This window comes from Gopherus evgoodei, chromosome 7, assembly GCF_007399415.2.
Source record: "Gopherus evgoodei ecotype Sinaloan lineage chromosome 7, rGopEvg1_v1.p, whole genome shotgun sequence".
In the NCBI taxonomy this organism is placed as follows: Eukaryota; Metazoa; Chordata; order Testudines; family Testudinidae; genus Gopherus; species Gopherus evgoodei.
The window spans coordinates 53,169,328-53,190,614 of NC_044328.1; the positions used below are offsets into that span (position 1 = coordinate 53,169,328).

At 39.9% G+C, this 21,287-nt stretch overlaps 1 protein-coding gene across 3 annotated transcripts in view; it reads right to left on the bottom strand.

Moving 5' to 3' along the window:
- Window positions 1-768: 768 nt before the first annotated feature.
- GRID1 (glutamate ionotropic receptor delta type subunit 1) overlaps window positions 769-21,287 on the bottom strand; it is an 870,609-nt gene continuing 850,090 nt past the window's right edge. For 2 of the 3 annotated variants that reach the window (XM_030569895.1, XM_030569894.1), the window contains exons 16-17: window positions 14,054-14,089; window positions 769-1,884 (exon numbers count right to left, since the gene is read on the bottom strand). In XM_030569895.1, coding sequence (XP_030425755.1) covers window positions 1,456-1,884; window positions 14,054-14,089 — 465 coding nt within the window. In that variant the 3' untranslated portion in view covers window positions 769-1,455. The remainder of the gene's footprint in view (window positions 1,885-14,053; window positions 14,090-21,287) is intronic. The other variant, XM_030569896.1, reaches the window with a different exon arrangement.

Consider the following 21,287-nt stretch of genomic DNA (forward strand, 5'->3'; position numbering starts at 1 on the left):
CAAATCCAGCTATAAATGGAAATAGCAACCTTGCTATTGTGACACATTTGAGAGGTTATGAAATTATTCAAATTCTGAACGCCAATGTTTGCCCAGGAATATCAGAAAGGAAGGAAAAAACCTAGTTACCTGAGCATTTGAGTCAGTATTTGGGAAGGAAACAATGGTTTTGAAACTTTCATGTTAAACTGAACTAGTAATGTTCTCAGACAAGACCTTAAGCTAGCTATATGCATTACTCCATCTTTTTCCGCTGATTGAGTTTCACAGCAAAAAAAAAAGAGGCATTTGATAGCCGATTATGAACATAACCATTAAATGCTTCTTTAAAAAAAATCAATGGAAAAAACAGAAGCTGTGCTTATAGCTGTGAATTTAGCCTCAGAGATATGACTTTAACAGAGAATGCTGTCTCCATTATACAGTAGTCCTTGAAACATAAAAGAAAGAAATCATACCATAGGGCTATAATCACTGTAACATGATCATTGCCTCACTATCAAATAAAGCTTTGCCTTGTTTTATTCCTTTAAGTCATTGGTTCCATTCCACTTTAATTTGTGCACACAAGAAACAAGAAAGAGCTGATCGCAGGTTTTGCTTAATAGCCTTATCCATAACCTTATTTATCAATTTTTTGTTATATATATATATATATATATATATATATACACACACACACAATATACACATAGATCAGATGTATATATTATATATATATATATAATATATATATATATATACACACATACACATATATAACAAACACATAAGGTTAAATTAAAAAAGCCACACAGCACAGTACGCACATAAAACACAATTCAGTAAACCTGTGCTTCAACTTAGAAACTGTGTGGAAATTTAATCTCTGTTAGAAGGAAAGAGTTCAGTTGTTCTGTTTATTGTTTGCTTCTTTATAGTAATAATTCAGGTTTAAAACATATATTACTGCTTTGCTAATATCTGCTGTTAGATCTTCAAGCGAACTGCCACCATGACTATGAAATAGGGTACCGAGAAGAAGAGAGCGCTGAGGAGAGTAAACTTTTACAGCGACAAATGGATAACTTTGCTGCTTTAAAAACAAAAATAGTAAAACAAAAATAGAACAAATGAGGAATAAGGGTTGAAATCCATGATTTTTTGTTTAACTGCCCTCAGTCCCAGTAACAGGTCTTCTTTGGCACTTGAGAACGATCACAAGTAGTTTGCCTTTTTATTCATATAGAACAAAATTTACAAAGTCATTCATACATTTTTTTGTTTTTTGTTTTTGTTTTGTTTTGTTTTTTACTGACTTCGAAAATTGGGAATATTCAAAATACACTTTTACCCCACTTCATTCTTTCAATATTTACAGATATGTACATGAGAAATGTAAAAGTTTTTTTTTGATTCAGATTGTATTAAAAAGCTCTGCTGGTTGTTTTTTTTTTTTTTTTTTGTTTATTTTCATTATATGGATGTTCCATGGGAAGGTTCCATGGCTTCTGGAATGACTCCCCCTGGCACAGACTGAAATGACATCGGGATAGGTGTTTTCACAGGGCTCTGACGAAACAGTCCTCCATTTGGCGATCTGTGTTTACACTGTATAGAGGGCATGGTGGCTGAGCTGCTAAGGGGCAATGGCAGGTTACTACCAGAGGCAGTTGTGAGTGTCCTGCTGGCACCATGACTTGTCTGTTCTGGTAAAAAGGTGGTGACAGAAAGTTGTGTGTTCTGGTATTCGCGTACTGGCTCCAGGGACTGACTTGGCTGCATGCCACCAATCTCCAATGCTGAGATTTCAATGGACGCTGGAGAGATTTGCTTGTGGGCTATGTCTTCATCAATTAAACTGTTCATACGTCTGTGGACCTGCTCCAGATTTACTTCTTTATCCTGTTGAGGTAAAAACAATGGAATCAGTCCAAACAAAAATCTGTCTCTCTCCCCACACTATATGGTGGGAACCATTGTTTATTCATTCACTTAATTTGATTTGCTTAGGCAAAAGCTCTAGGTACCCATAACAGCTCAATCTTAAAAACACATACCAAAAAGAAAAGTCAACTCAGTGACAATCCACAACTGAACCCCTTAAAGCACTCCCTCTTTGAGGCAAAACCAGAGCTCTGGTTCCACCCGTACACAATGGAATGTCACACCAGCACCTTCCTCGAGCTACAATCTTGTCTGTCAGAACCTCAGTTTTTATTCTGGAGCAAAAAATGAGCTTCTAGCTGTTATGGTTATAAAGAAATTCCACCTCCCAAATGTGAACTGAGTGTAATTGATGCAGAGATGTCAGAGAGCCTAGAACAATAGTGCTGGCTGGGAGGTGTGAACTGCCCTATTCATCACAGATGAACTCAGATGCTCATTGATGACAACCTAAATATCAACATTGTTAAATATTTCATTTCTCATATCAGAGAGAGGAGGATCACAAAACTGTACAACATACTGAGTAATGGCTGATTTGGGGAAGCAGTGGGGAGATACAATCTCATACTTTTTCACCAGTCAGGAAGGAGCCCAGCCCAAGAAGCTTATTGGGCATATTCAAGCCCCATCAATGGTGAGCCACGCTCAGGAGGTTCATGTGATCTACTTAGAGCAGCATCTCATTCATTTTGTTGACTCAGGTGGAGGTTATTTTGTGGGAGAAGCTTGGAAGCACACGCTCACCTCTTTTATTTCCCTCAATTTTAGTCCTGAACAAAATAGATAACAGACCCAATATGACCTGAAGGTTGACAAATATGGCCTGTGTCAGAACAAAGGAAGGACTTAGTTCCAGAGTTAAGGCTTCCACTAGGATTGTCTTGCCCTAAGTTCCCTTGAGGGACTGTCAGCTCAAGCATCACAGCAGATTGTAGCTGCCAGGATAAAAACACAAGGGGAAAGCTGGTCTTTAAAACACAAACCAGTGAGGGACTAAAATGGGCTGCTCACTGCATCGCTACTGTATTTCCCATATATAGAATGGAAAACAACAAACTGCATGGCAAAAGCAAGCACTGGGGTGGTGTTCTTATAGAGGACAATGTATATGTAATATAAGTGGTATTTCAGAAAGAAGACCTAAAGTATGTAATATTTTCAAAGTATAGAATTTGATTATTTGATCTCATTGAAATAGTGGCCCAGAAACAAAGCATCTGTAGGGCCACAAGCTCTGGATGATAGAAGATCCCTCTTGTATTCTAGACTTCTAAAGCGGTATTGAGCTCCCATAGTGAAAATGTCCTGGGAAAAAAATGTATGTGATCTTCATCCAGATGATTCCCTGGCTGGTGAAACAGTCTCACAGTGCTGTGGGTGGCTGGGTGCTAAGCAGAATAGCCTCACAGCTTCTCTGTCTTATGCCAGAGAATAACCCAGTCCTCAGTGGCGCCATGAATGGGGGAATGTAAAACTGGCTTTAGGCCACATTTTTCCTGTGGTCCTGTGCCAAGCAAAGTTCAGCTGGACTAGAGAATTTGATCCAATTACACTATAGTTCTTCAGTCATCATCTGCCAACTGTCTGTATCTCCAGCTTTTAATTAGAGATGAGCTCAAATCAAAACCCTGGATTCCATAAATTGTCAAACACTAACTTTGTGACTTGGGTCAGTCTCTACTTTTCACTACCATTTAATAACTGACTTGCTGGTCGCCCAAAGATCAGAACACATTGCTGGCCACAAACCTGCAGGCCTAGCTCAAGCTAAACTCTCATTGAATCTATTGGGAGTTTTGCCTAGTTAAAGGCTAAAGGCATGGAACTGATCCAAAGCCCTTTGACATCAATGGAAGGTCTCCTAATGACTTCCACTAATTTTTGATCATGCCCACACTTCTGGCATGCCAAACTCTCATAGCTACTCCTAGAAAAGTGACAATGAAGCCTGACACAACACAAAATCATCACTAGAGTATTCAGGATTTCTTTTTTTCTGGCAAATCATTTATATATGTCATCCATTCCCAAATGAAGATAGATCAATAGAAAATTAGAAAAGAAACTTTAAAGACAAAAATAGAATTTACCCTACTTACATTTAATAAGAGGTCTACTGCACTTTCAGTAGCATAGAAGCCCTTTTAAAGACTTCCACACTTGAATTATCATTCTTTTCATTCATGAAGGTAGACAACACATTAGCTCGCTCTAACCTATTATGTGTTCTGTCTCACATAGTAGCTGGATACCCAAAGAATTTGTAATACAAAGTCTCAAAGGAAGCACTGTAATGCACTATTGGTTTGTCAATTTAGAAAAACCTTGATAAAATGGACTGGGTGGCTGGGGGGGAGATACAATCATTGGACTGGCTGTTTATATTGTAGCAGCCACTAGGGAGCAAATGTTGTACTTAAGATGGCTATGTTGTTTTCATTAGAACCTAAACATTCTACTTGGGTCTGCCAGTGAAGGTCACTTGCAAGCTTTATCTAATTCAGCATATGATGAGCTACCTGCCTAGCTATGGTAACTACAGAGAGCTTATTACACCAGTTTTTCATGAGCTGCCCTGGACTCCTATTCACTTGAGGGTGTACTTGTAAGGGGTTGCTGATTTCGGTCTAAAGAGCAGAGGGCTTGGTTATTAGAGAGCACTGTTGTTGCTCTAATCAGCTGCAAAATTAGAGTGGAAAGAATGCTGGAATTTTTTCCCCAAATATGTGTTCAGATTCAAAGATGAATCCATTTTAATTTTTCTGTGTTCATGATCTGTGTTCTTTTGATTTCTGCTAGTGATCTTATTCCTGTAAAACTAACGTTAAGCAAAATATACAGCAACATTGATTAGTGGTATTTTTATTGTAATATTTATAATTCATTCTGTGCCGCTTTCTTACCTGAGTCAGGAACAGAAATAATGTGACCATGATAACTAACCAGTGAGGTGTAAATAGTAAAGTTCTAATTAGGGCTGTCAATTAATCGCAGTTAACTCATGCAATTAGCAAAAAAATGAATTGCGATTAAAAAAATTAATCATGATTAATCAAAATATTAATTGCACTGTTAAACAATAGAATACCAATTGAAATGTATTAAATATTTTGGATGTTTTTTCTACATTTTCAAATATATTCATTTCAATTACAACACAGAATACAGAGTATACACTGCTCACTTTATATTATTTTTATCACAAATATTTGCACTGTAATGATAAACGAAAATAGTATTTTTCAGTTTACTTCATACAAGTACTGTAGTGCAATCTCTATTGTGAAAATGCAACTTACAAACGTAGATTTTTTTTGTTACATAACTGCATTCAAAAACAAAACAATGTAAAACTTTAGAGCCTACAAATCCACTCAGTCCTATTTCTTGTTCAGACAATCGCTAAGACAAACAAGTTTGTTTACATTTACGGGAACTAATGCTGCCCATTTCTTATTTCCAATGTCACCAGAAAGTCAGAACAAGGCATTCACATGGGACTTTTGTAGCTGGCATTCCAAGGTATTTACATGCCAGATGTGCTAAACATTTGTATGCCCCTTCATGCTTTGGCCGCTATTCCAGAGGACATGGTTCCATACTGATCATGCTCGTTAAAAAAAAAAAAGAAAAAAAGAAAAAAAAATTAATTAAATTTGTGACTGAACTACTTTGGGGAGAATTTTATGTCTCCAGTTCTGTTTTACCTGCATTCTGCCATATATTTCATGTCATAATAGTCTCGGATGATAACTCAGCACGTTGTTCATTTTAAGAACACTTTCACTGCAGTTCTGACAAAACACAAAGAAGTTACCAATGTGAGATTTCTAAAGATAGCTACTGCACTTGACCCAAGGTTTAAGAATCTGAAGTGCCTTCCAAAATCTAAGAAGGATGAAGTGTGGAGCATGCTTTCAGAAGTCTTAAAAGAGCAATACTCCAATGCAGAAATTACAGAACCCGAACCACTAAAAAAGAAAATCAGCCTTCTGTTGGTAGCACCTGACTCGGATTATGAAAATGAACATGTGTTGGCCTGCACTGCTATGGACTGTTGTTGAGCAAAGCCTGTCATCAGCATGGACCCATGTCCTCTGGAATGGTGGATGAAGCATGAGGGGCATATGAATCTTAAGTGCATCTGGCACGTAAATACCTTGAAATGCCAGCTGCAACAGTGCCAGGTGAACACCTGTTCTCACTTTCAGCTGACATTGTGAACAAGAAGCAGGGAGCATTATCGTCCACAAATGTAAACAAACTTGTTTGTCTGAGTGATTGAACAAGAAGTAGGATTGAGTGGACTTGTAGGCTCTAAAGTTTGAAAGTGTTTTATTTTTGAGTGCAGTTATTTTTTGTACATAAGTCTACATTTGTAAATTCAGCTTTCATGATAAAGAGATTGTGCTACAGTATTTGTATTAGGTGAATTGAAAAATACTATTTCTTTTGTTTTTTACAGTGCAAATATTTGTAATAAAAATAAATATAAAGTGAGCACTGTACACTTTGTATTCTGTGTTGTAACTGAAATCAATATATTTGAAAATGTAGAAAACATTCAAAAATATTTAAAATGGTAACAGTGAGATTAATCGCAATTAATTTTTTAAATCATGTGATTAATCACGACTAATTATTTTAATCGCTTGACCATCCTAATTCTAATACTTGCAACAAACAGTTTATGAGCTATTTGAAGAGCAAAAACAAAATTGTGACTAATTTAGAATTAGGAATGAATTCAAAACTTCTATGATCTTCTCACAAACAGAAAAATAGGTGAACTTCAGCACATTAATTATTCCTTGTGATATATTTAGCTTAACTCTTTTAAGATATAAACATCAAAAGGCTACAGACAGGGCATTCTCAGTAAAGGGGACTTAATTCAGACATTTTAAGGCCAAGGAACTATTGAGATAATCGAGTCTGGAAATCATGTCTCCAGCCAGTCTAAAAGTATGACATTGGTTACCTTTTTGACTTAGTGTATAACACATCTTTTGTAGGCTCTTTTCTGAAAGTGTGGATAGATGAGTCCTCGCATTTTGCAACTCATTTGTTTTTAATTTTGTAGATGCTCACATTGATTTCAAGGAGGGAGGATCAGATACAATGTCATTTTTATGTAGGTGCCCAGATCATAGTATAAATATAATGAAAACCCTTCTTTCCTGCCGTTTCATTTACTCAAAACTCTCAAAAAATCTGTTAGGTGTGAAATCCTGGTCTTCTTGAAATCAGTGAGAGTTTTGCCATTGGCTTCACTGAGCCAGAATTTCACCCTATGTCTCCATTCTAAAGTAAAAATGTTTTGTATGGAAAGTTTAATGAAAACTGGTTCTGCTTTTCTTTGGGTGATGAGAGTGAGAAATGACCTTTTTTTTTTTTTTAAAGTTCTGCTCACCTTCTTTTTCCCTGCAGAGAACTAACTGAAAAACTGCTGAATAATCAAGTTTCAAAATTGGCACGTGAAATGTTATCAGCAAGGATGGGTGATTTGCCGTTTTTTTAAAAAAAACTTTAGGATAAAGTTATGAGAAATTAAGGCCATGAGCCTGAGCTGGCACAGTAGACAATTTCTGTAAGTTATAACTAAGTTACATATTGGAGGACAGACAGACTGGGCACATATGTGCAGCTGCGGCCAGATTCTTCAAACAATCCCTATTCAGCAATGCACTTAGACACATCTATGTCCCATTAAAAATCAATGTTAAGCAAGTACCTACATGCTTTACTGAATAGGGATGGATTTAAGCATGTACTTAAGTGCTTTGCTAACCTGGGATTGTAGAGAAGTGTGCTTTTTAAATTGCCCAGGACTCCAGCCAGTTCCTACAGAGCTCTTAAGTCTTCCAGCAAAGCATCCCTATTTATAGATTCATAGATTCATGGATTCTAGGGTCAGAAGGGACCAATGTGATCATCTAGTCCGACCCCCTGCACAAAGCAGGCCACAGAACCCTACCCATCCACTTCTATAACAAACCCCTAACCTATGCCTGAGTTATTTCTGTACAACTCCTCAGTTTCCAAGCACAGCAGTCCAACTCTTGTGGAATCCAAAGTTCCTCCAAATCACAGCCCTGTTAAAAGCCCCAGCAAGACAGTGCTGCTTTCATAGAGAAACAGAGATCCCCAAAACTGCAGCCCCAATGAGGTTTAAGGATATGACAGGCTCCACTAATGAAACCAACAGAACTTGTAAAATATAAACTTAATCAGGACTAATTGCTGTCCCTTTTTTCTTTAAGGATTGCCTAGGAAATTAAATAGAGAACAATGAGTTAATGAAATAGTAATCTTATAATTCAAACCGTGAAAGCCAGGGAACGCAAAAGTTAAGATTCCAGGTGCTTTAATCTGGCCATTTTCCCTTTCTGTAATTCTTGTCAAATATGAGGCTTTATGTATCACACTTTATATCTTTACATGTTTACCATAAAATGTAGAAGCCATATGGTGGGTTAACATTGTCATTGGATCCTTAACTTTTGCATCTCTTGATGCTTTGTGCTTTTAATTGTGCAATTCTAAATTAGCGTAGCAAAAATCGAAGAGAGTCTTTGGGCCTATTTAACTCTATATTTGTACAGCACCTCACAAAATGGTGACATAACCTGTTTGGCTTCCAGTCACTACTGTAGTAAGGAAGATAATTAATAATAGTTAATAACTGCTGCTCAATAACTTTATTGAACTAATTATCTGAACTGAGGCTGTGTAGAAGAATTAATAGTATGGCTCATTGCAGGAGACACAGTGCCTGAATGGACAAGGTAAGCAACTCGTCTCCTGCCTGTGGCTTGCTATAATGATATCATTGCAAAGGGACTTTTAATAGGTTTGGCGCAGGATAAAGAGGCATAGGAGTCAGCAGTTGTGCTGGGAAGTGCAAAGGATAGAGAAGCAGTTTGGCTGGAGATTTTGAACACAGAGCTGTGTTTCACACTGGGACTTGAAGTTTGGTTACTAGTCTGGAAGCTTTGTTTCTGTTCTTCCCACATATTTCTGACTATCTCCAGTCATTTTGCTCCCAAAGGTGAATAAACCGCTCCAGACTTGACTGTTTGGAGTCTGGGACAGTGACATTACTGCAGATTTTTGCAGTTAATATGTATATGGTATATTCATTCATATTGTATACATTTATGTAATATCTATACTGATGTATATTTCTATCAACGTATGCATTCCATAGCTATATTTGTGTTGTTTATGTATAGCTGTATCCATACACAAACTATCAAATAAAATGTGTGTGCTTTCACACTTTTTTATTAGATGCCATTAATGTCATTGTCAACCATGTAATACCATTTTCTTTTACTCTCTCAATATGTTCTCTCTCATTATTTTTATTACTATTTTTATTACATTCCTTGCAGGTTATCTGAAGAGAATGATCAGTGAAATGGAGCAAAACACATATGTATATATGGAGGATGAATATAAGTGCCTGTCTTCCTCCTGATTGAGAAAAACAACTAACCATACATTTCTGCTGGGTAAGCAAATTATCTCATTCATAGATTCATAGAAGACTACGGTTGGAAGAGACTCAGGATGTCATCTAGACCAACCCTCTTCTCAAAACAGGACCAACCCTAAATAAATACCAATTTGAATTTCATTCTTTCCCTCAGTAAATTGAGCTAGAAGAGGGAAAGGGAAAGGCAGGATTCTGAAATATTGTAAGAACTTGATCATGAAAAATAGGTCGTGACTGTGGCTATTGGTCCCCTGACTGACAAAGTACACAGCTATGTGCCCTCCCCCAGAGAATTGAAGGCTGCCCTCAGGAAATTCCCTGAAACAACTAACCCTCTATGAAAACAACTACAATTAACTAAGACTCTCTACCCTGGATAACTTGAGTATCATTTTTATTTTTGAGAGAAATTCTGATCATTAATCATCATGTAATAAGTTTTAAGGAGTAATCAATACTCTATGTAGGTGTGCAGAGATAAACAGTTTTTTTGCTTTGTTTTTTCAGTTTTTTTTTAATGAGTATTTGGAGAGAGTTTGGAAAAACATGGGAATTACCCTGGATACTTTTTGCTAATTGACATTAGCAGTCATTATTAATGCCTCATTGACTTTCAGAGAACAGGTGTTGGGTGAAGGATGTCTAGAAGGTTATCCAAGACCTCCTGAACACAGCTACTAAAATGTCTTAGTTCTTAGCAGCACGGTTGAAGGCCGGAGATTCCTTGAGAATCTTTTCTTTAAGGAAACTAACACCTCTTCTTTATTCTACCCATTCTCCTCAGATCTTATCACTTGAGTTCAGTGGAATCCCCTTGACCAGGGAAAGTTACTACCGATTGGTGAAGCTGTTTTGGACAAATCAAAAGCAGATGAACCCAAGAAAGGTAAAGGGTCAGGTGATGGACTGCATAACTAATACTATGATAAAGAATGCCTACACTAAACGTATGCTAACAGAACCACAATGGACTGAAGGGTGGAGAGGAAAGTCCCTGAGCATCAAACAATAAAAATTTAGAAAAACAACATGCACATACCTTGAGGGACTATGATGAATGTATTGACAGCTCTAGGTCACATGCAGACATCTCTGCCTCAAGTTTTAAAGTGATGTTAATGCAGTTCTTTATATGCCTGAGGTATGCATAAAAACTGCTTACGATCTGTTTACGGTAAAATTTTCTTATGCCTGATCTACACTGAAAAGTTAGGTTGACACAGTTACATCACTCAGGGGTGTGAAAAATTCATACCCCCTGACCGATGTAGTTAAGTTCACTTAACCCCTGGTGTAGACAGCACCATATCAATGGAAGAATTCGTCTGTTGACCTAGCTACTGCTTCCCAGGAAGGTGGATTACCTCTGCCGACGGGAGAACTGCAGCTGTGCTACTGTAGCATTTCAAGTGTAGACAGGCTTTCAATCATCATTCATGGACCAATTTCTGTCTCTCTCTGTGTATGTATATAGAAATGAAATGTATGGAAAAATGACACGAGTTTTGACCAAAATGAATACAATAAAAATATGAAACTTGCATTGTGTAAAAGAAATATAAGAAAAAAACAAACAAGGATGATTCTGTGGTCATGGCAGTGAACTCAGACTCATGACTTCTGTGTTAAATCCCCATTTCTGTCACACATTTCCTGTGCGACCTAGACCAAATCATATACCAATCTCTCTGTTCCTTAGCTGTAAAGCAGGGATGATAATATCCCTTAGCTCACAAGGTCATGCTGAAAATAAAGGTATTAATGGCTGAGACACACTCAAAGTGATGGGACCCACAAAAATATCCAGATAAGTGGAAAAATAAACTCTGAGAAACTTTCAAGCTCTGTTGGACAGCCTGTTTAAAAAATACAAAACACTTAAGAGGCAGATTTGCATGCTCTAGTATCCATAGGCTATACTACTGGCTCAGCATCAATTATCCCACATTGAAATCAATATCCCCAACCAACTATAAAATTCCAAGTATTCTTTTTATCAGACATGAACTTTTCAAGCATGTGGTTGCTGAGAAATGAATGGAGCACAACCCATTCATGTGTATAAAGTATGACAAATAGGAGAGTCATTTTGAAATCCTGAATTCACTACATTCACTATTACTTTAGGCTTCATGTAATGCATTTGCAAAGCCATAATTCTATTTCATTCCATCAGGCTCCGAGAGAGGTAAAAAAGTAACTAATAATTGGCCTGCTCAAGGAAAGAAACAGGAATGATATATTTAATTCAGTATATTTGGGGGGGGGACCCTGATGTGTTATGTTATATGAGGCTAATACAAATAATAATTTAAATATAAATTAGTTTCCACTCTCATTATTCTAGGGTTTCATTAGTCAGAAATATGTGATATGCAGACAGATGTAGAAACTGACATAGTGATGTATGTTTGCTGTCTTAATTTACCACAGGCAAGTGACCTAGTCAAATAGCACTTAATGTTACATAAAATTTGCTGACTGTGTTTTGCATGTATTCTGCTGGATGCTGATTTGAATACTATTGTAACATTAAATATGACTAGAGATGCACCTCAGTCTGCCTTTATAAATAGACCAAGTTCTGCAATCAAACTTGTTTTGAGGATCCGCAGGTCCTGAACCTGTCTCCCTCCCCTTCGACTACTGATGAAGCCCCTCACTCCCCCCCAGTGTCTCTACCAATGACTGGAGCACTGGGAGCCATAAGGCCTTACATTCCACTAAAGGTAACACCCATAGGGACCTGACTGGAGGAGCTCTGGAGTTCCTGATTGGGCCAGGTGCACTATTCAAGTTACAAAGACACAGGAAGTTGTCTGTGCCACAAGGTGGATCCTGGCTTGAGGCTACTTCAGATCTTGCTGTCTTTGCTACCTTATTCATGGTTTCATCTCAGGTTTCTAACTTGGACCCTGTCCTCAGCCTTATTCCAGTCCCTGAACCAGGTTGCCCTGTTTCTGACTGCTCTGGCTCTGACCCTAGAGTACAGCTCTTTGGCTTCTGACTCAACACTGACCCTCAGCTCCTGTTTCCTGTCTGATCCTGGCTTCAATTTTTGGCTCTGACACCTAGCTCCTGATTCAGACCTGCCTATTGGCCTCTGGTTCCTGAACACAGAGGTGATCATCCAGCCAGACCACCCACTCCCAATTGCTGGTACCAGTCTTCCACAATCTTCTGTTCATATAAGCAGAAACAATACTATGTATTTTAAAATAGTAATTAACTAAACAAGACGACCTCAGTAAGACTGACATTGTTTGAGGTCAACTGGACACTTATCCAATTGAAATGCAAAAGAAATTAGATGAGTTGGCAATGTAAAATTATTTTCAACAAATGTGTCAACATCTCCACAGAACACAAAAACTTCAGCTGAAGCTATTCAGTAGAGATGACCTGATTCATTAGGAATTGGTTTGCTTAATTAAATAGCAGAAACAGTACACCTTACTTCACGTAAAAGAGAAATTGATATTATTCTTCACTCCTAACTGAAAGAAAATAGGAAAAAATAATGAGCAAAAGGATGCTGACAGGAGATAGTTGGTGCAATAGTCTTCTTTTTACTACATTTCCAGTGTTGAGTCACACTTCTGCACCCAATTAACACAAATAATTTCTAAAGAGAAATAAAGTGTAAAAAAAAACCCTAAAAAAATTACCAATAAGGTGGAATTGAAATAATGTCTATGCTGCAAAAGTAAGTAATTTCATCCCTCCCTTCCCCTTCCCACCTTGTCTGCTGTCATCTAGCCCTATGTCATGAGTGCCTGAGCCTGATTATTCACACAGTGTTTGTAGGATCAGTCCCATAGACTGTAAGTACCAAACCAGATCTTCAACTGGTATAAATCAATGTAACACCAATAAGCCATTGAAGTTCTGCCAGTTGAAACCACTGAAGATCCAGCTCCATTTTTTATATTTGTCTCTATATCAACATACATCCATATTGTATGGTGCTGTGTTAATAAACATGCAGAACATACAGTACATGTGGGAAGTACATCACAAACTAGGTGATTGCTGGTGGACATGCTAATACTCTATTGCCATTTGCAATCTAACTGCAGTAACTGTAGCATATTTGATGGTCTTTATTGCTAATGGTAGAGTCAACCCAAAAAGATGGAAGGAAGAAAGCCTCATAGCACTCATTTGTTACTGCTATAGAGGGCTACTAAGTCTCATGCTGAGGCATTCAGGCTTCTGAGTCGTTACCAAACCTAATAAAAAAGAATGATTGGGCACATGACATATGTCCGCAGGCTTCAAGAGATTAAAATAAACAGCAGAAAAGGAAGGTGCATGGAAGCATTTTCCAGCACAAGCAACAGAAAAATGCAGCATCAAATGCGCAGTGTTTTATAAGCATGCCAATGTCTTTGGAAATGGACTATTTGGGAGAGAGGGAGTTGCATGTTGAGAAAATAGCTACTATGTGAACATTACGTATGCAATAGCTACAGGCATTTGCAGCAATAGGAAGGTTAGGATCAAGGGAGCTTTCAGGAGGTGAAGATGAGAAAGTCAGCAAGGGCTAAATTGTGCAGGGACTTTCAACAATAAATCAAATATTGGTATGTGTTGTTTTTTTTTTTTTTAATAAAATCTCACCATAGTTCTGAGGCCCAGCCTCACCTCATTGGCCATCTCCAGATAGGAAAGGGAAAGAAGAACAGGGAGAAAAAATGGATCAAAATAGTGAGGCTAATAGTGTACTTAATATTTTACTCTTTTTAACAAACATTTTCTGCCATATGTCTAACACTGGTGTTTGTTTTAGCAACAGTATATCACATTCTAGCAAAGGTGGTCCCATTGCAGCCAGGGTCACATGCTACAATAAAGCTTATTTTTCATGAGGCAATACATTGACCATCTAAAACTGCAGTGTGATTAGATAGGTTGATAGGCTGTCTGTAACCTCATCATCATTCTGATATTTAAAAAATTTAAATTCACTAAGGACCTGATCCAGAACACATTGAAAGCGATTGGAGTCTTCCCATGGTCTTCAGGGGCCTTGAGTCATGCCCTAGATCATTGGATGTTGACATATAAAGGGCTTGATTCTGCATTCTGTTAGGACTGTACCTGCACATCCTGACTTGCACCAGTGAAGGAGCTGGCATAGCAGAGCCGTGCTCGGTCAAACCCCTTACCCTCCCCATTCTGTCCAGGCCCCACTGCTGAAACAACCTCTTTTGCCCATTATGCCAGGAGTGTTGGAGGCAGCTGGCAGAAGTCACAGAGGAGTCTCTTCCACCAGCTTTGTCCATGGAAAGTTTCCCTGCACAGGGAGAACACTCCACTAGTCATCTCAGGGTACTTGTAAGTCACTTTGATCTTATGCAGTGCAAATCAATCTCGATGAACTGGGTAATCTAGCCTAATGTCCCTTGTGGTCTCCAATAAAAGCTAGATTTTCCAAAGTGATCATCACACACCATCTGAAAACAGCTCTGCTCCCATTTAAGCACCAACAGAAATAGCAGATTTTCAAAAAAGCTTAACACACTGAAAGTTGCAATGGGAGCTGCTAGGTGCTGAGCACTTCTCAAAATCTGGCCCTTACTTTAATGCCTAAATGGAGGCTGAACTCTTTTGGAAACCTGGCCGCAATTGCAGGTGCTGAACTTGTGAAAATCAGGCCCTATGTGTCAACATTTACCAACAATGATGACATGTTAATATTTGAGATTCCTCAGTATTTCTCTATGTTTAGGATAGGGAAAAATAACTTATCTCAGATACTTGAAAGTAAGTTAAAATCTATATAAATTTATAGTTTTATATAATTCTAAATATAATTATATACATGCATAATATAATTATTCTTACTAGTGGTGATGCTTGTGAAATGTAATAGTCACCATAATAATAGAACTAGGAAATAATTTTGTTTCTTGGTGGGAGTGAGCTATAGCTTTCAGGCTGATTACTTTCTAAGTGGCTCTTTGTAATCTGCTGTCAATAGCTTTTAAAATACCCAAGCTATTTAAGTTAAAAATGTGTTACCGTTGCACACTATAACATTTTTTTTGCCGCAGAGTAATTACGCCCAGATCCAGCAATACACTTCAGCACATGCATAACTTTAAGTACATGACTTCAAAGAACCTAAGGCTTGATCTTCCATCATTAAAGCTAATTGGAGTCTTTCCACTGATTTGAATGAAAGCAGAATCAAGACTATACTCAGGCACTTAAAATTAAATATGTGCTTAAATTATTTGTTGGATCAAGGCCTCAGGTTTTACAAACCACAAAAGGTTGAAAAACAAATGTGGGGAAACACTTATTTCATTTTTTGAATTCTGATTCAAATATATGTTTTAATTATTACTGAACATTCACTGTCAAAATAATCAACTTGGAAATACCACTGTGATCTGAGATAAAACATATTCCGCCCCCCGATAACCCCCCCTCAAAAAAAAGGCTTTGAACACACAGTGTCAGGAACTTAACTAGCTACAACCCGAAGTTTAGCAAGATACTTAAGCACATGCCAAACTTTAATCACCTGATTAACCCCACTGACTTCAATGGGAACACACTGTAATTAAAGTTAAGCACATACTCTGGTTGCTTGCTGAACTGGGACTTTAAATGGTGGTGTTTCTGACAGCGTGCCTCGCACTCCAAGGGGACTTGTTTTATGCTCACTTTTGTTCAGGGACATTTTTTTTCCTAAGAAACATGCTGCTAAATCATGTTCTAGTCTAGACTACCCCTCTAGGACTCTTACAGCAGGATTTCCTAATGTGGTTCTCGGACAAGAAACCGCTGACCCCAAAGGACAGGAAAACCTTTGTGGTACTGAGCTAGCAACAAACATATTTAAATATTGCAGTAGCTGGCGCAGTTCTGGTCCCAGTGTCAGCAAACTAAAGAATGACATGGCATCCTCAATTCACTTAGGGCCTAATCCAAAAACCATTGTGGTCAGTGGAGAGATTCCCATTGACTTCGATGGCCTTTTGATCAGCCCATTTGTTAGGACTATGTATTGCAGAATATCTGGTTCTGCTCAGAAAAGAGGTGAGTTTTCAGACCATTTATATTGCAGCTGTTCAAATAACCAGTAAGGAGTGAATTAAGGCTGTTTAATTCATAATTTCTCAGTTTTTATCAGTATCTATACAAGGGAAAGTACAGATATTTTTCCCTCTCCCTTTCTTCTGTACCTCTTCCCTCAAGCTTTGTGTTTTGTCATATAACAGCATGGAATCTTGCAGCCTAGAGTGACTGATGGTTGCTTCTGAAACCTCATTGCTGGTTTAAAGCTGCTAGTTAAGTGAAGTTTGCCAGTTCTTATGTTCATAGTCATGAACCTGAGTTTTCTGAGCGGCATTACAATGCACTATTTTGCCAATGTTTGTATTATTTAAATCCCCCCCCCCAAAAAAAAAACTTTATTTATTCTTGGAAAAAGTAGAGTACAATACAGTTGTACAAACAAATGATCATTTATATGTAACTGAGCAAAAAATGTACAAAGATTTCAGACATGTCAAAATACATAAAAATAATTTAAAAAACAACATAAAATATAAAGAACATACAATGAAGGGAAAATAAAATGTCAGTTCAATGATCTTGTGGTTTTTTTCACCATCAGAAGTAACTGTCCCAAGGTGGAATCAAATAGTCAGGAAAAAAAGATAGCAGCAGAAAGACAACAAGTGGACAGGAAAAGAAAGGTAAGAAAAGGAAAGAATAAAGAAAGAGAAAAATTGGTTAAGTATAAGAACCTTTAATAAGCAAAAAGGTGACTGACAGCATACGGAAAATGTGCCAGGGCCTATGAAATAATATCTTGTTGGAGATCTGAGGCAGGATAAACCTGATCCTGATTAGAATTCTCAGCAGTACTCATCTTTGACCCATTATGATCATATTAATAATCTCATATTTCTACTTCCAAGATACAGTGGGTTTCAGTTCCATTTCCAAAGAGAAAGACTAAAGAGCTAAAGCTGTAAGTGCAGATTTTCTGAGGTAGGTTAAAATACGTGTGTCGTCATCCAGCACAGATATATGATGCACCGTAAGGAAACTTAAGGCAGAAGATATAAGGCTGTGCATCCCAGTCCAGAGAGATAGGTTGATGTTTTCTGTTATCCCCTCTCCACAGACAAAATTACAATATTTCAGGGCAATTTCATCACCTTCCTCAATCCTGCACAGTTAGAAAATTTTGCAGAGTGATGACTTGTTGGGTTTCAATCGTATCTATTGAAGTTATTTTGTTGAAAACAGAGTGATAGCAGTAATGACAACATGATGCTGTTACAAATATATGAGTCAGTTAGTACAATTCTTTTCCTGCTGTGGACAGAGCATTTGATGTCAGCCTCCTTAATCTGAAGAATAGAGGAGAAGGAGAACACTGATGACAGGAGAAAGAAAAAGACTGCTCGGTAGAATGATTTTACACAGGCTGATTAAAACGATGAGAAATTATAAGCCAAGCCACTTTAATTAACACTGTGGTAGTTAGAGAATTGCAAATATATGGCATGAAATATCCTTAAGGTCCTTAAAGGAGAGGGATGCTGCAATATCTAACTGCAACTAAGTAAGATGAAAATGACGTAATTTCCTAGCTAGCAGGAAATTAAAGTTCCATGTACACCAGCATTATAACTGTGATTTGTGCTAGCCTTGTTCCAGTCTCTTCAGATAAAATACATTTATGTTTTATAGTCCTCTTCATTATAGATAAGGAAAGATCGAAAGAGGAATTTGATGAGGAAGTTGTAATAGTGGCAAGATGTGGTTTAATGGCCAATGTGTCAGTCTTATCTTCTATAAGGGATGCAATACATTTCAGTTCTTGGCAAAGGAATCATTCTGTAAATAGTTGAATGAAGTCAATGACTAGTCTAAAGCTGCTAATTCTCCTTAATGTGAAGATATCACATAATTTGTTTGGTGATTAGATTTGCGCAAACGGAGAATTTTACAGGATTTCCATGATTGATTTTTTATATTCTTCTCAGTTTCGAAGTTTTAATTATTCTAGAGTGTAACATTTGGTATGGAAAAAAGGGGGGTGGAGGGCTATGGTGCTTGATGACTTTGAGGATAGCACAAGAGAATTGTTCTTCCAGGGGGATAGCTGAGTGCAAAAAGATATCGCTGATAAAATATTGATGGAGCCTGCTAAGTCTATTACAATTAGCAGCCATGTTGGGCCATAATGACAATGAGCATTTGGAAACCATCTTTCAGACTGACAAAAAAATTGAAAAATATCAAAGACTCGGTGTTGCAGGAAAGCCCTCACAAATTGACTAACCCAAATTATATTAGAGTTTGTTGAGCATGAGTAGGAACTGAAAAGACGGTTACTCACCTTTGTAACTGTTGTTCTTCGAGATGTGTTGCTCATATCCATTCCAGGTAGGGTGTACGCGCCGCGCGTGCACGTCTGCCGGAAACTTTTTACCCTAGCAACTCCAGTGGGCCGGCAGGTCGCCCCCTAGAGTGGCGCACTATGGCACTAGATATATACCCCTGCCGGCCCACCCGCTCCTCAGTTCCTTCTTGCCGGCTACTCCGACAGTGGGGAAGGAGGGCGGGTGTGGAATGGATATGAGCAACACATCTCGAAGAACAACAGTTACAAAGGTGAGTAACCGTCTTTTCTTCTTCGAGTGATTGTTCATATCCATTCCAGGTAGGTGATTGCCAAGCCTCACCTAGGTGGTGGGGTCGGAGTGAGAGGTCGCGGCCTGGAGTATTGCAGAGCCAAAGGCCGCATCAGCTCTGGACTGCTGATCCAGGGCGTAATGGGAAGCGAATGTGTGGACCGATGACCAGGTCGCCGCTATACAAATCTCTTGGATTGGTACACGGGCCAGGAAAGCCAGCGATGATGCTTGTGCTCTGGTGGAGTGAGCAGTCACATGGCCCGCTGGAATGTGGGCCAGGTTGTAGCAGGTCCTGATGCAGGAGGTAACCCAGGAAGATAGTCTCTGGGAGGAAATCAGCAGCCCCTTAACCCGGTCCGCTACCGCCACAAATAACTGGGGGAACTTGCGGAAGGGTTTGGTCCTGTCCACACAAAATGCCAGCGCCCGACGTACATCTAGCGAGTGGAGCTGTTGCTCTCTGCGGGACGAATGGGGCTTTGGGAAAAAGACTGGGAGGAAAATCTCCTGATTAACATGGAAAGCTGAGACCACCTTGGGAAGAAAGGCAGCGTGAGGCCTCAGCTGTACCTTGTCTTTATGGAAGATGGTATACGGCGGGTCCACTGTGAGGGCCCTCAGTTCAGACACTCGTCTAGCTGAGGTAATGGCCACTAGGAAGGCGGTCTTCCACGAGGGGTAGAGCAGGGAGCAAGTAGCTAATGGCTCGAATGGAGAGCCCATGAGCCGAGTCAGGACCAGGTTGAGGTCCCATGAAGGGGCTGGAGGGCGGATTTGTGGATAGAGCCGCTCCAGTCCCTTCAGGAATCTCGCTACCATAGGGTGGGAGAAGACAGAACAACCGCCCATTCCCGGGTGAAATGCGGAGATGGCCGCTAGGTGGACCCGGAGGGACGACAACGCTAGACCCTGGGTCTTGAGGGACCAGATGTAGTCTAAAATAGTGGTGACGGGAGTCTCCATAGGGCGAAGAGCTTTCTCTGAACACCAGCAGGAGAAACGCTTCCACTTAGCTGAGTAAGTTGCCCTGGTGGAAGGCTTTCTACTGCCCATGAGAACCTCCCGAACCGGGGTAGAACAGCGCAGCTCAGAGCCTGTCAACCACGCAGGAGCCACGCTGTAAGGTGCAGAGACGGAAGGTCAGGGTGACATAGCCTGCCGTGGTCCTGGGTGATCAGGTCCCGATGTAGGGGCAGGGTAACTGGGTTGGCTACTGAGAGGTCCAGCTACATGGGGTACCAAAGCTGTCTGGCCCATGCTGGAGCTATGAGAATCACCCGGGCTCTGTCTCTGCGCACCTTGAGGAGAACCCTGTGTATCAGCGGAACGGGAGGGAATGCGTAACACAAGTGGGCTGTCCATGGGATCAGGAATGCATCTGCTAGAGACCCTGGTTCCCGACCCTGGAAGGAGCAGAATGCTCGACACTTCCTGTTCTGCCTGGACGCGAAGAGGTCCATCCGGGGACGACCCCACCTCTGGAAGAGTGAGAGGGCGACGTCCGGACGGAGGGACCACTTGTGCGAACGGAAGGATCTGCTCAGCCGATCCGCCAGAGTGTTCCACACTCCTGGGAGATAGGAGGCGGAAAGGTGGACCGAATGGGCTATGCAAAACTCCCAGAGGCGCATTGCCTCGAGACACAGGGGAGAGGATCTGGTGCCGCCCTGCTTGTTGATGTAAAACATGGTCGTCGTGTTGTCGGTGAACACCACGACACAACGACCTTGAAGGAGATGGACAAACGCTTGACAAGCAAGGCGGACCGCTCTCAACTCTCGTATGTTGATATGGAGGTTGATCTCTTGAGGTGTCCACAAGCCCTGAGTTCTCTGGGTGCCACAGTGCGCTCCCCAGCCCAGATCTGAGGCGTCCGTGGTCAGGGATGCCGAGGGTTGGGGCGGATGGAACGGGAGCCCCGCACAGACCATGGACCGGTCCAGCCATCAGCGAAGAGAGTCCAGTACCCTCTGAGGAACGGTGACGACTGTGTCCAACGAATGTCTGGCCGGCCGATACTGCGCAATGAGCCATGATTGAAGAGGCCTCATGCGGAGACGGGCATATGCCGTTACGAACGTACAGGTCGCCATGTGGCCTAGAAGGGCCAGACATGTTCGCAGAGAGGTCAGCGGGGCCGCCTGCAAACATAGAATGATGGCCGACAGCGACTGGAACCTGGGGAA